The following is a 12,487-nucleotide window of genomic DNA, read 5'->3' as shown; positions in this document are numbered from 1 at the left end:
TAATTTTCGTAGTGCTGTGCCCATACGCTTATGGGCATGGTTGATGCATTCTAATTTTACTACCTCATGCCCAGGGTATGGGTTGAGGGATACCACCTCCCTGAATGCAGCACTGTCCCCATCTGACAGCATCTGAATGTATCTCAGCTGGTGGCGACTCACAGACCTGGCCCACATCCTCTTCGCTGCCTCCTGCTCCATAGCCTTGCTTGAGCCCCTAAAATTTTGTGCACAGTCATGCGTTTCTCTCCAGCTGTCAATTTCCTCATCTGTAATCTTTTCCTCATGTCTGGCAGCTTCTTAAAGGGCACAAACATGGCAATAGGAGGATAGAACCTCAAAGTCGATCACCAGTCCCGTAAAAATATCGATGCACACCCCGATCCCATAGTGTGATGTGAACCCTCTTTTCTGCCAAGTGCCATCAAAAGACACACTGATATTTATCACCGCATCTGCATCCTCTCTCAGCAACTCTGCCACATCTGCATCAATATCTGCATAACCCTGCCTGACCTGCTCCCTGGTCCTGTGAAGTGACTCAATACCTCTCTCAATTTCTGCCGCTAAAATGAAATGTGTATTGTATCAATAACTGTTCATTTGTTTTGTTTTTATAGATACAGCACACAGAAATCTGTACTGTAAAAGTAAAACTGACCACCACAACACAACATAATGAATGAGATGGCACTTTATTCTAGTCTTATAAATTTTATAAATAAATAAATATTTCATCCATACAAAACAAATATTGTTACAGTAATGTTATAATATGTTACAAGGTGGTAACAGCCACACGTATTGGGCTATTTCTGACATTAGAAATTCTAAACCTCCCATCGACAGCTTACGTTCAGATGCGCTCACCGAGGGCATTTCACTGGGTAATCCATCACTAATTTTCCTTTTCCCCCTTGCAAGTGACAACTGCTGTACTCTTTTCGATGATTGACGCGAAGTCATTTTCATTCATTCACTCAAAAGGTTTGGAAAGCTTAACCAAACAAGGAAGCGTCAAAGCATACCATGTGACGATTCTGAACGAATCACGTTGTCAGAAATTGTCTTCGGCCAATGAGATTGCGCATTTAGATTTAAATCCCCTCTTTTACTTTCACGATTGGTTGCTGATAAAAAGGAAATGACCATATTTGGATCCGACAGCATTGTAGAGAAGAGAGAGAGCTTTCCAGCAGTATACGTGATGACTGGGTACAGGCAGAGATCGCAGAGCTGCATGTTGATTTAGAACGCCAACTTTTGTTGAATTTATGAGAAATCTACAGACGCAAACAGACAAAGTGCAGTAAAATAAAGACCTAAATGTGTATTTCGGACTTTTTTTCACCACAAGTCTGAAAGAAGACATGTTATTGAAGACAAATATCCAAAAATCTCAAAATTGACCAATAAAAAAAAAAACGATGTTTTTGCCTGCCGTGTCTCGCCTTAATTTCCCCTGTAGCGAAAGCAGAACCAATCACGTCAGAGCTTATCAATACTACAGTCTTTCGTAATTTAGCCCCAGAGCTCGTTTAATACCAGGTTCAGGTATTCATTCCTACTTACAAGAGAAGCACAAAAGCATCAGTTACAAAGCTACATAACAAGTGTATCTTGCATCTGCATTTCCAAAATACATCTTAACTCAGTCATTTTAAACACAACAATGAAGAACAAATAAACAATACATTTCAATTTTTTCTTAAGTGCTAGTTTCTTCCTCAGCTTCTTGAACAAGAACAGTTTGTAAAAAGCTTCTACTTTCCTTCACGAAAGAATAAGCAAACTACAAGCGATGCATATGCATTATAAGACAAATGAACATATGAAACTCATAAGAAAGCACAATGGCAAATGTATTTATATTTAATTACAATCCATGGTTGTCCGATGTGCTTTATAACAAAGGAAAAATAGAAAAGAGATTTTGAGATTGTTCTTTGGAAAGGAACTTGGAGTTGATCTGAATCTCAGTTGAATCTGCTGGTTTTGAAGATGAAGATAAACTTTATTCACGGTGAAAACTTTAGATAATGTTTCTTTGTCGTGTCACTTGTAATGGTTGGTTAGAACAGATTTATCCAGATGATATTTTATAGCTTGATGCATTATTGTGTCACATTTGGTGAGGATGCAGCATCAGATCTGAAAGTGCTGGATCTGAAGATGAATGGTTACTGTGATAGTTTTTTGTATGACTGTGTAGAGAAGATGAATTAGTGAAACACTTCCCACATGCAGTGCAGTGATATGGTTTCTCTCCAGTGTGAATCCTCTCATGTGTTTTCAGATTTGATGACTGACTGAATCTCTTGTCACAGTGCGAACACTTATAAGGTTTCTCTCCAGTGTGAATCCTCTCATGCAGTTTTAAACAGGTCACTGTAGCAAAAGTCTTTTCACACTCAAAGCACATGTACTCTTTCACACCAGTATGTATTTTCTGGTGTTTTTTAAAATTTTGTAAACATGAAAAACTCTTTCCACACAAATGACATGAATGTGGCTTCTCCTTTGTATGAACTCTCAGGTGTTTCTTCAGGTCTGAAGCCCTCAACAATATTTTGTCACATTGATCACATGTGTACAGTTTCTCTCTAGTGTGGATGTTCATGTGTCTCTTAAGATGTCCTGATTGTGTGAAAGTCTTCCCGCACTGATCACAAGTGAACGGTTTCTCTCCAGTATGAACTATCATGTGCGTCGTGAGGTGTCCTTTTTGTGCAAAACTCTTCCCGCACTGATCACATGTGTACAGTTTCTCTCCAGTGTGAATTATCTTGTGTTTTTTCAGGTCTCCTGACCGAATGAATCTCTTGTCACAGTGTGAACACTTAAACGGTTTCTCTCCAGTGTGAACTCTCATGTGAACATAAAGACTATATTTGTGTGTGAAACTCTTTGCACACTGAGTGCAGGTGAAAGATTTCTTGGCTCTTATTTTCTTTAAAACTTTCTGCTTTGTTTGAGAGCATCTCAAAGGTTTTTTCCTAGTTCTGAAGGGATTTTTTCCCTCAACTTCACTCAATTCTTCATCCTCCTCGTTTTCTTCAATCAACTCTGAAATAAAAGTAAAAATGGTTTATTTTCATCAACTCGTAAAAAAAATTTGAAAAGACATAAAAGTGAACCCTGATGTAATCGTAGAAATTTCTATACAACATTTTGATCATTTTGGTCCAGTTTTATAAATACATCTAGTATATTTCATATATGGGTATATAAGCACACCCCTGTTCCCATTAAGCTCACATCAAGTTTTATTGAAAAATCTTATTTTAAGGAAATTTTTTAAAGAATAATTTTTTTGAAGGTACAAAGTCAATCATAAAAAACAAGACTAAAATCAAGCAACAAGGCATTCAAGTCGATCAGTTATATATTCATAATGAAGTGTCATTTAAGCACATATCAACATCTAGACTAGTCCACGTTCAGCTAAGTAACACATTCAAAAATCAAATAAAACAAACCAATAAAACATCTAATTCATGGGGAGGAACACAGAAACTAGCCTCATTATGAAACCTTTTTAAATGGTTGTCAACTTATCTATAGTCTCTTAAGGCTGGAATACACTACATGATTTCTGTCCTGATTTTCCACAGATTTACAGTCTGCTAGATGCCAAAGATCAGAGCCAGTCTGCAGATTTGAGTCGACAGATTCCATAGAAACTCGATTAACTTAACTTAAAGTGACAACCATCAGTTAATATTTAAAGTCTGTTCATGAAGTATTTACATAGACGTTCAGTGTGGAAGAGTTTAAAGAGAGCACACTGAGTTTAATTGGAGCAGCAACAATTAAAACAATTTTTTTTATCTAATATTTATTAAAACATATTATATGTATATTTATGAAATTGCTAAATAAATAGTCTAGGTCATGTATTAAATTCATACATATTTAATATGAACAACTACTAACAATATCTATGATATTATACTTTTTCTTATTGATGTCACACTGAAGCTGTGTGATTTTCATAGCTTTAAGATCACCTTAAAATTATATGAAATCTTAAAAAATGACAGCACTGTAAACCCACAGACCAGCAATAAACTGTCAATTTATAATATTATGGAAGTAAAAGTACAAGCCAGTAATGTCTGTGAAGTAATATGTTAGCGTAGCGCACAATCTTATACAGCTAGTCAGCTAACTTCTTTTGGATCTAATGTAATTATTTCCCACATCCAAGTTCCAGGTTATAATATACAAAAATCTGAACATCAAACTCTTAATTTTAAATAAAGGCTTAAACATCTAAAAAAAACACACATTTAAAGGGCTCCTCTTTTGCTGAAAGTCTCAGTGTGCAGGGATCTGATTGAATTGAAATTACAGGAGGTTTATAGTAACAGACATATCAATTGGTTAAGACATCAAGTAGGATAAGAAATTATTTTATCTTTTTATAATCTGATCTCAAAAATGGAAGTGTGCTTAATTGTTACGCAAGCTTAACAGGTCTCTTTATGGTTGCCGTAGTACACATCATTACCTTTCCGAATCCCGGATTCGGGCACATCCCTAGTTGTCTGTATGTGAAACTTAAAAAAATAAAAATAAAATTCTTAAACAAATTTCCATTTTTAGAATATCAAATGTACCCCCTTTAAAGTATTGTGAAAATTACTTGTCTAATCTACATTATTTTACAGATATCTACAGGGAAACTGCAGGTATCTTCCAATTTTATACTTTTTAAAGGAGTCTTTAAAAGACTTTTACAAAGTCTTGATTTTGTTTTGGGGTGTACTAGAACATGCTCTCATGCTTGGTGGTTTGAAAATCGCATTATTTTTCACATAATTTACATTAATACAATACCTCCCACCCCAGCCTGACACAAACCGCTCGATTAGTTCTGGGTTTGATGAAGGCCCGCCTTCCGAAAAAAGAAATGTGTTGTGATTGGTTAGCTGTCCCAGTCCATTGTGATTGGCGAACAGACCGTTGACGGTGTTAGACCCTTGCCAAAGCAGCAAGTTCCATGTGCTTTGGTATAGTTAAGGATGGCATCGATATTGCTATATCACGTTTAGCCGGATTTAGACCCTGAAAATATTGACGAGGATCCCGTAGAACCTTTGCACGCACAGATATTGCAAGACATATTAGAGTGGTAACGTTTCTTTTTTTGCTCCGCTCACAAACACTGCTTTATCAGACATTACATGCAAGATGAAATTAAAATGACATCCAAAATTTTGTGAAGAGAGTCGGTTTCCTTCAGAAATAGTGATATAAAAACACCTGCAACAGGTTTCAATTTTAAAACGTGCAGTGCTCAACCAAGCGTTCTCCCCATCCGCCAACCATTCACATTTTCGTAGGCGGGATTTATTTTCAGAGATGGACAGTAGCATTGCTACAAGTAGGAATTGCCGTGATGTTTTGCGTTGTCTTTTCTCAGGCAGTCATGTCAATATCAAGAGCTTCTCCTATCTCTCTTGCATCTGTTTGACAGGCAGAAAGTCCACTTTCTCTGAAATGATTCAAGTGTGTTTGCACTCCCTGAGTTTCCTTTTTAAGTGTTTCTAGAGAAACACTTGGGCTCTGAAGAATTTTGCTCACATGGTTGATCTGATACAAGACATTGTACCAGATTACCACACACAGGACAAACCGCCAGGTCATTATCTCATTCTGTATGCTCTTTTTCTCTGGACATGGTCTCTGAGTCTTTCTTCTTCACAGCAAATGTCTGGAGGGCATTTTAAAGTTTATTAACTATTGTTAGTTGACAACTAATTATGTTAACTCAACTAATTTAATGTAGAAGAGCTAAATAATGTCATCTAAGTAAATATTTATTTATATTGTTTCGTGAGCTCCCCACTGGCAGCAAGACACAGTACCGAAACTTGCCAGGTGGTGATGTGCGCGTCTTTCCCGGTACCCACCTAATCTACTGCAGCCTAAATTAATACCTGCTAAATGCTATATAATACATGCTGCTGCTAAGTGCAACCCTAGCTAACCTGTTTCCCAGTAACCCTACTAGTAATTCATCTAGCAAATAATTAAACGAAAATAAGCTGGAATTAACGACAAAAACATGTTTGTCATATAATTATCATTAAGTCAATCTTATCTCCATCACTTAACTTACCGCTGTCATGTTTCCTCTTTTTTCCCCGCTTTTGGCTGCCAGATGGATAAGTCCTTTTCATTTTTAAAATAGCGTAGTAAATGCATGAGTAAGTGCTGTGCCAGTTTGAAAACGGCGGCTGACGCATCACGAGGAAAAAGCAAGCACATCCAGCGTAACACGAGAGGGAGCCCCCTAGGGGGGATGCAGATATATTGCTCCATGTTAAGTGTATATTATTAATAATGACATTTCCGATTGTTCAAATGGTCAGCTGTCGGGGGCCCCCTCAAAATGCGGGGCCCCAGGCAGTTGCCTGCCCTATTGCTACGCCTCTCGTGAATGAAGTGTGGCGCGCAGTTTGGAGCATCTCAGTTTCTCAGGGCCCACATAGCGACAGAAAACTAGGCCTATATAATCTGCAAGTTCATGAAAATGTAATCGCGATGCCCGTACTGCCTTTGATGTGGCGTTAATGACGGGAAAAAACATTCGCTGGTCAAAAGCTTCGTAGTTGAACTTGATTTTAGTGAAATGTTAATAATATAATGACACATGCAACGATGTAACTAAACATAGCCTAAGTTATTTGTAGGCCTATACATCTGTAGTAACACTATACAATAAGATTTAATTAATGTTAGCTAATGTATTAACATAAGCATACAATGTATATATGAATCTTTGTTAATGTTAATGAAAACGCAGTCGTTCATTGGTAGTTCACAGTGCATTAACTAATGTTAACAAACACAACATTTGATTTTAATAATGCATTAGTAAGTGTCGACATTAACATGAGAGAGCATTGACTTGGTATGATGTTGGTTCAATATAAATATAGATTTTTTTGAAAAACGAAATATCTCCCTTTGGAGAGGACTTTGAGAGCATCAGCAAACATGATGTAAATACTGTAAAAGGTTCATTGTGTTGAGTAAGAGAACCATGGATTGTAACGAGAGTTCAGATAAACTTGCGCTGTGTGATTGACAGCTCCAGCAAGCAGGGAGCTTTCCTTGATCACTTTCTTTAGTTTAACTATTTAAATAACAGATTATAGTCATGCTATTAGGAGAAACAATGTTCAGTTTGCTCCCTGGCTTGATGTACTGACAAATAAAATCTGACTGAACTTGAATAATTGAAATCCCTGATCTCAGATCAGATATTAGAATAAACAAGTTTACTTCCATGTTGTGACCATGCTGTCAGGATTATATCTTACAGTAGAAGTCTGTTTGCGAAACTGTTAGTGATTTACAGTGAAATGCACCGAACAAGCAAATAATGCTCTACTGACACATTCACATGATTCAAATATAACCACAGGCCTACAGCGACTTCTCTTAAAATGTGGCTTCTACTAGCATAAAACAAAATCATTCTCATACGCTCTGAATTCAACAGTTTTGATTCCAAAAAGCAAAAATAAAGTCTAATAATTAAATCTCCTTGCTGTCAGTTCAACCACACTTCCAAATGAAACATTGAAACAAGGATGTAAGACTTTTTAATGACAGTTAAGGTCTTATTTTTACATAAAGGATCTGGATGTGCCATAAACAGTTATTAAAGATGAATGAAGAATAAACACCAACCTCCTTGTTCCTCCTGATTTATTCTCCAGGTTTCTGGTTCCTCGTGATTGGGTTCTGGTTCAATCATGTTCTCCTCTCTCTCTTCTTTAACAAACATCATCTTCTCAGCAGATCTCAGTTCAGATGATACTCCTCCAGATATTCCTGAGGATGAGAATATTACAGAGATTTACTGACCTGATTCAAAAACTGTATTTCTCTATTTACAGAAACAACATTTCTAACCGTTTGTATTAAAACAGCACCACAACAGAGGGTGAAACTAATCTTCTTCCTCTGAGGTTTAATGGTGTTTGTCAAACAATCATAAGTGATTTAGCGCCACCCGCTGGACTGGAGAGCAGCAGGGAGAGGAGGAAAATAATGGAGAAGGGTATAATGCTGCCTTCAAGTCAAAATTAAAAAATAAATTACACTTCTAATACAATTTTCCGAAATATGCTTTTGGTCATTTAAGGTAGTTGTTATCATGCTGATATATGTTCAATTGTTCGTTTTTGTGATAAGTTTGATTTTAGCTAGTAATTTGATGCCGTTCGTACCGTTATGGTTGATTGTGTCTGTGGGAGTTTGATTCTACTGCACAGACTCGCCGTTTTCATGTTTTCGTGTGGACGGCGAATCCGTATATTTTCTGAAACGATGACGTCATCAGCCCACGTCTCGCTACGTCACATAACAGCAACAACAACAACAATGTCAGACTACGTGCCTGTGTTCGTGTTGCAGAACCTACTGAGCTCATTAGTTTTATTAAAGCAAAATCTTCTGCTTTGTGTGTTAGTTTATATTCAGCGCGCAAGGTTTACGCACATGGTCCAAGTCTTCTTCTCTGTTTTATTGTGTATCTCTGTGGCAGAATTACAGCGCCACATATTGGTCTGGCATGTGTACTACATCGTTTTCAGTCGGTTTCAGTGATTCCGTGTGGACGCAGATATTTCCTGAGACGACTCCGTGTTTACGGAATTTGAGGCAAAAAAAAAGATTGGATACGGAGAAACCCGTCTTCGTGCGGATGTAGCCTAAAATGTGCAGTTTTACTGTATTGGGGGGGGGTCCGAAAACCAGTCAGTATCTGGTGTGACCACCATTTGCCTCACACAGTGCAACACATCTCCTTCGCATAGAGTTGATCAGGTTGTCCACTCCTCTTCAATGGCTGTGCGAAGTTGCTGGATATTGGCAGGAACTGGAACACGCTGTCGTATACGCCGATCCAGAGCATCCCAAACATGCTCAATGGGTGACATGTCCGGTGAGTATGCTGGCCATGCAAGAACTGGGATGTTTTCAGCTTCCAGGAATTGTGTACAGATCCTAGCAACATGGGGCCGTGCATTATCATGCAGCAACATGAGGTGATGGTCGTGGATTAATGGCACAACAATGGGCCTCAGGATCTCGTCACGGTATCTCTGTGCATTCAAAATACCATCAATAAAATGCACCTGTGTTCGTTGTCCATAACATACGCCTGTCCATACCATAACCCCACTGCCACCATGGGCCACTCGATCCACAACGTTGACATCAGCAAACCGCTCACCCACACAAAGCCATACACGCTGTCTGCCATCTGCCCTGTACAGTGAAAACCAGGATTCATCCATGAAGAGAACACCTCTCCAAAGTGCCAGACGCCATCGAATGTGAGCATTTGCCCACTCAAGTCGGTTACGCCGACAAACTGCTGTCAGATCGAGACCCCGATGAGGACGACGAGCATGCAGATGAGCTTCCCTGAGATGGTTTCTGACAGTTTGTGCAGAAATTCTTTGGTTATGCAAACCGATTGTTGCAGCAGCTGTCCGTGTGGCTGGTCTCAGACGATCTTGGAGGTGACGATGCTGGATGTGGAGGTCCTGGGCTGGTGTGTTTACACGTGGTCTGCAGTTGTGGCCGGTTGGATGTACTGCACATTTTAGAGTGGCCTTTTATTGTGGCCAGCCTAAGGGTGCTTTCACACCTGCCTCATTTAGTTCGGGTGAATCGCACTAGAGTTCGTTTTCCCTCTTGGTGCGGTTTGTTTGGGCAGGTGAGTAAGCAGCAATCGCACTCGGGTGCGCACCAAAAGCGGACCAAACAAGCATGACACGCTTTCAAACGAACCCTGGAGCGGTTCGTTTGTGGTGAGAAAGCAATCCAACCCAACGGACCAATGAATCAAGCGTTATCATAATTCATAACGGGAAATATGTTATATAAAAAGCAGCAGTCAGTGTCTTTTGTGTCTAGCAGGCGAGCGCTTTGAGTTCCCAGAAAAGCCAAGTCAAGTCAAGTCAACTTTATTTATATAGCGTTTTTTACAATGTAAATTGTGTCAAAGCAACTGCACAATATCAAAAAAGGAAAATAGTGTGTCAATAATGTAAAATGAAAAGATAAAAAAAAGTGCTATATAAATGTAACAAATTATTATTTTGTTAATGCAAGTGAGAATTTGTGAAAAACTTTGATTTTGTTAGTGAGAATATTTGTTATTGCAGTTGAAAACCAAATAGCACCTCTTCATATTAAAATGTTGTGGAATTAATTACTCTTGTAATTGCTCTCCGCGCATTACAAGAATGCTGTCCTGACGAAGCCTCGATTCCCTCTGGCTGTAACTGCATTTTATATATATCTCTCACTTGCATTCACATATATATATATATATATATATATATATATATATTTAAAGTCGTGACGTATTGTCAAGTATGGTGACCCATACTCGAAATTGGTGCTCTGCGTTTAACCCATCCAAGTGCACACACACAGCAGTGAGTAGTGAACAAATGCACACACACACACACACACACACACACACACACACACACCGTGAACACACACCCGGAGCAGTGGGCAGCCATGCTGCAGCGCCCGGGGAGCAATTGGGGGTTCGGTGCCTTGCTCAAGGGCACCTCAGTCGTGGTATTGAGGGTGGAGAGAGCGCTGTACATTCACTCCCCCCACCTACAACCCGAACCCACAACCTTTCGATTACGAGTCCAACTCTCTAACCATTAGGCCACGACTTCCCACGACTTCCCACGATATATATATATATATAAAATTATATTTATATTATATTAGAGAGGAATGACAGCTACATTCGTTTTGCGTTTGCCAGGACAGCTATAAAGCCGCAAGAAGCCCGCTGAGCAAACTTGTCAATCCATCTTGATGAATGACGCAGAGGAACGTAAACAACGAGCTTTACTCACATGTGACTTGCATAAACACAGTTTGGTACGCTTTGCGATGTTGCCGTGTGAAAGCGAACCGAACCAAGAAGAAAATGCAACAATGTAACAAATGAATCCCTGTTTCGGAACAAAGCAAACGTTCTACATGTCTGAAAGCACCCTAAGGCACACCTGTGCAATAATCATGCTGTCTAATCAGCATCTTGATATGCCACACCTGTGAGGTGGATGGATTATCTCGGCAAAGGAGAAGTGCTCACTAACACAGATTTAGACAGATTTGTGAACAATATTTGAGAGAAATAGACCTTTTGTGTACATAGAAAAAGTCTTAGATCTTTGAGTTCAGCTCATGAACAATGGGGGCAAAAACAAAAGTGTTGCGTTTATAATTTTGTTCAGTGTGTGTATGTATGTATGTATATATATATATATATATATATATATAATATATATCATCATGCACACATACACACACATATATTCAGATTGACGGGTTATCGGTCCATACACAACTAGAGATGTTTCTGTGTCTGTAAAGGCATCTCTCTCACTGACTACTTCGTCCCGATCAGATTCAAAATGGTCAAAACATGATCTACATATATATGATCTACATATATTTAGGGTTGAGAACCAGAAGGGCGTAAGTGACATTTCACCAACTTTACAGGAGAGCCAAAACAAACAATTTTACCACAGTTTGATCTGACTTTGTGTACTGATTTCAATTGTTTATAATACAAATTTGTACACTCATGGATGACAGTACTTTTGACAGTAGAAAGAGCTCATTAAGAGCTTTCATTTGATGTATATGTCTCTATTTCACCAAAAATGTCACTTACGCCCTTCTGGTTTTCAACCCTCGATATCTACATTTTCTCTGATCCTTCCATATCTACATTTTCTCTGATCCTTCCATTTATGCCGATTGTCTTGTATTCGGACCCGCAAGACCCGGAAGTCCCGTAACTCATTCAGGACATGCGCTAGGGCTTTCCTTACCATAATATATAATATATGAAGAAAGGCTTCTTCTCCTGCTATTGTTGTTTGCACTGCTTGCCACATGTACAGTTTATCTCTCTGTCGGCGATGAGGGATTCACATGTGATAAATGGAGGGAAATAGTTAGGCTGACAGAGAAGATTTTAGAACTAGAGACACGCATCCAAACTTTAGTTGAAGATAGTAAGAATGTGAGGGCTTGGATGCGACTAGCTCAGGGAGTCCTGTACATTGTTCGGTTCCGGCATTAGAGCCCATGCAGCAGGGCAACTGGGTCTAGTCGAGGGTCAAAACACCGCTCTTCCGTTCCGATCAGAACATCAAACAGGTTCTCCCCACTCAGTGAGGCACCCACTGAGAAACCTGATGAAAGTGCTCTAGTTATTGGCGATTCTATTATACGGAACGTGAAAACAGAGACACCAGCCACCATAGTCCATTGTTTACAGGGAGCCAGAGCGCCTGATATCTTGGCAAATTTAAAAGTGCTGGCTAATGCTAAACGTAAATTCAGTAAGATTGGCGCTAATGATGTTCGATTTCACCAGTCGGAGATCACTAAAAATAATGTTAAAGAG

General features: G+C 39.0%; 1 protein-coding gene across 1 annotated transcript; it reads right to left on the bottom strand.

Annotated features, from left to right (window-relative positions):
• Positions 1-679: 679 nt before the first annotated feature.
• LOC306861408 (uncharacterized protein) lies at positions 680-7,985 on the bottom strand. The gene is made up of 3 exons (XM_079403635.1): positions 7,933-7,985; positions 7,708-7,851; positions 680-3,066 (listed from the first exon to the last, which is right to left on the bottom strand). The coding sequence occupies exons 2-3, from the start codon at positions 7,805-7,807 to the stop codon at positions 2,123-2,125; spliced, it is 1,044 nt and encodes a 347-aa protein (XP_079259761.1). The 5' UTR covers positions 7,808-7,851; positions 7,933-7,985; the 3' UTR covers positions 680-2,122.
• Between the last annotated feature and the right edge of the window lie 4,502 nt (positions 7,986-12,487).

Source organism: Barbus barbus (assembly GCF_936440315.1).
Source record: "Barbus barbus genome assembly, chromosome: 42".
Classification (NCBI taxonomy): Eukaryota; Metazoa; Chordata; class Actinopteri; order Cypriniformes; family Cyprinidae; genus Barbus; species Barbus barbus.
This window is presented reverse-complemented; position numbering and strand designations above follow the sequence as displayed.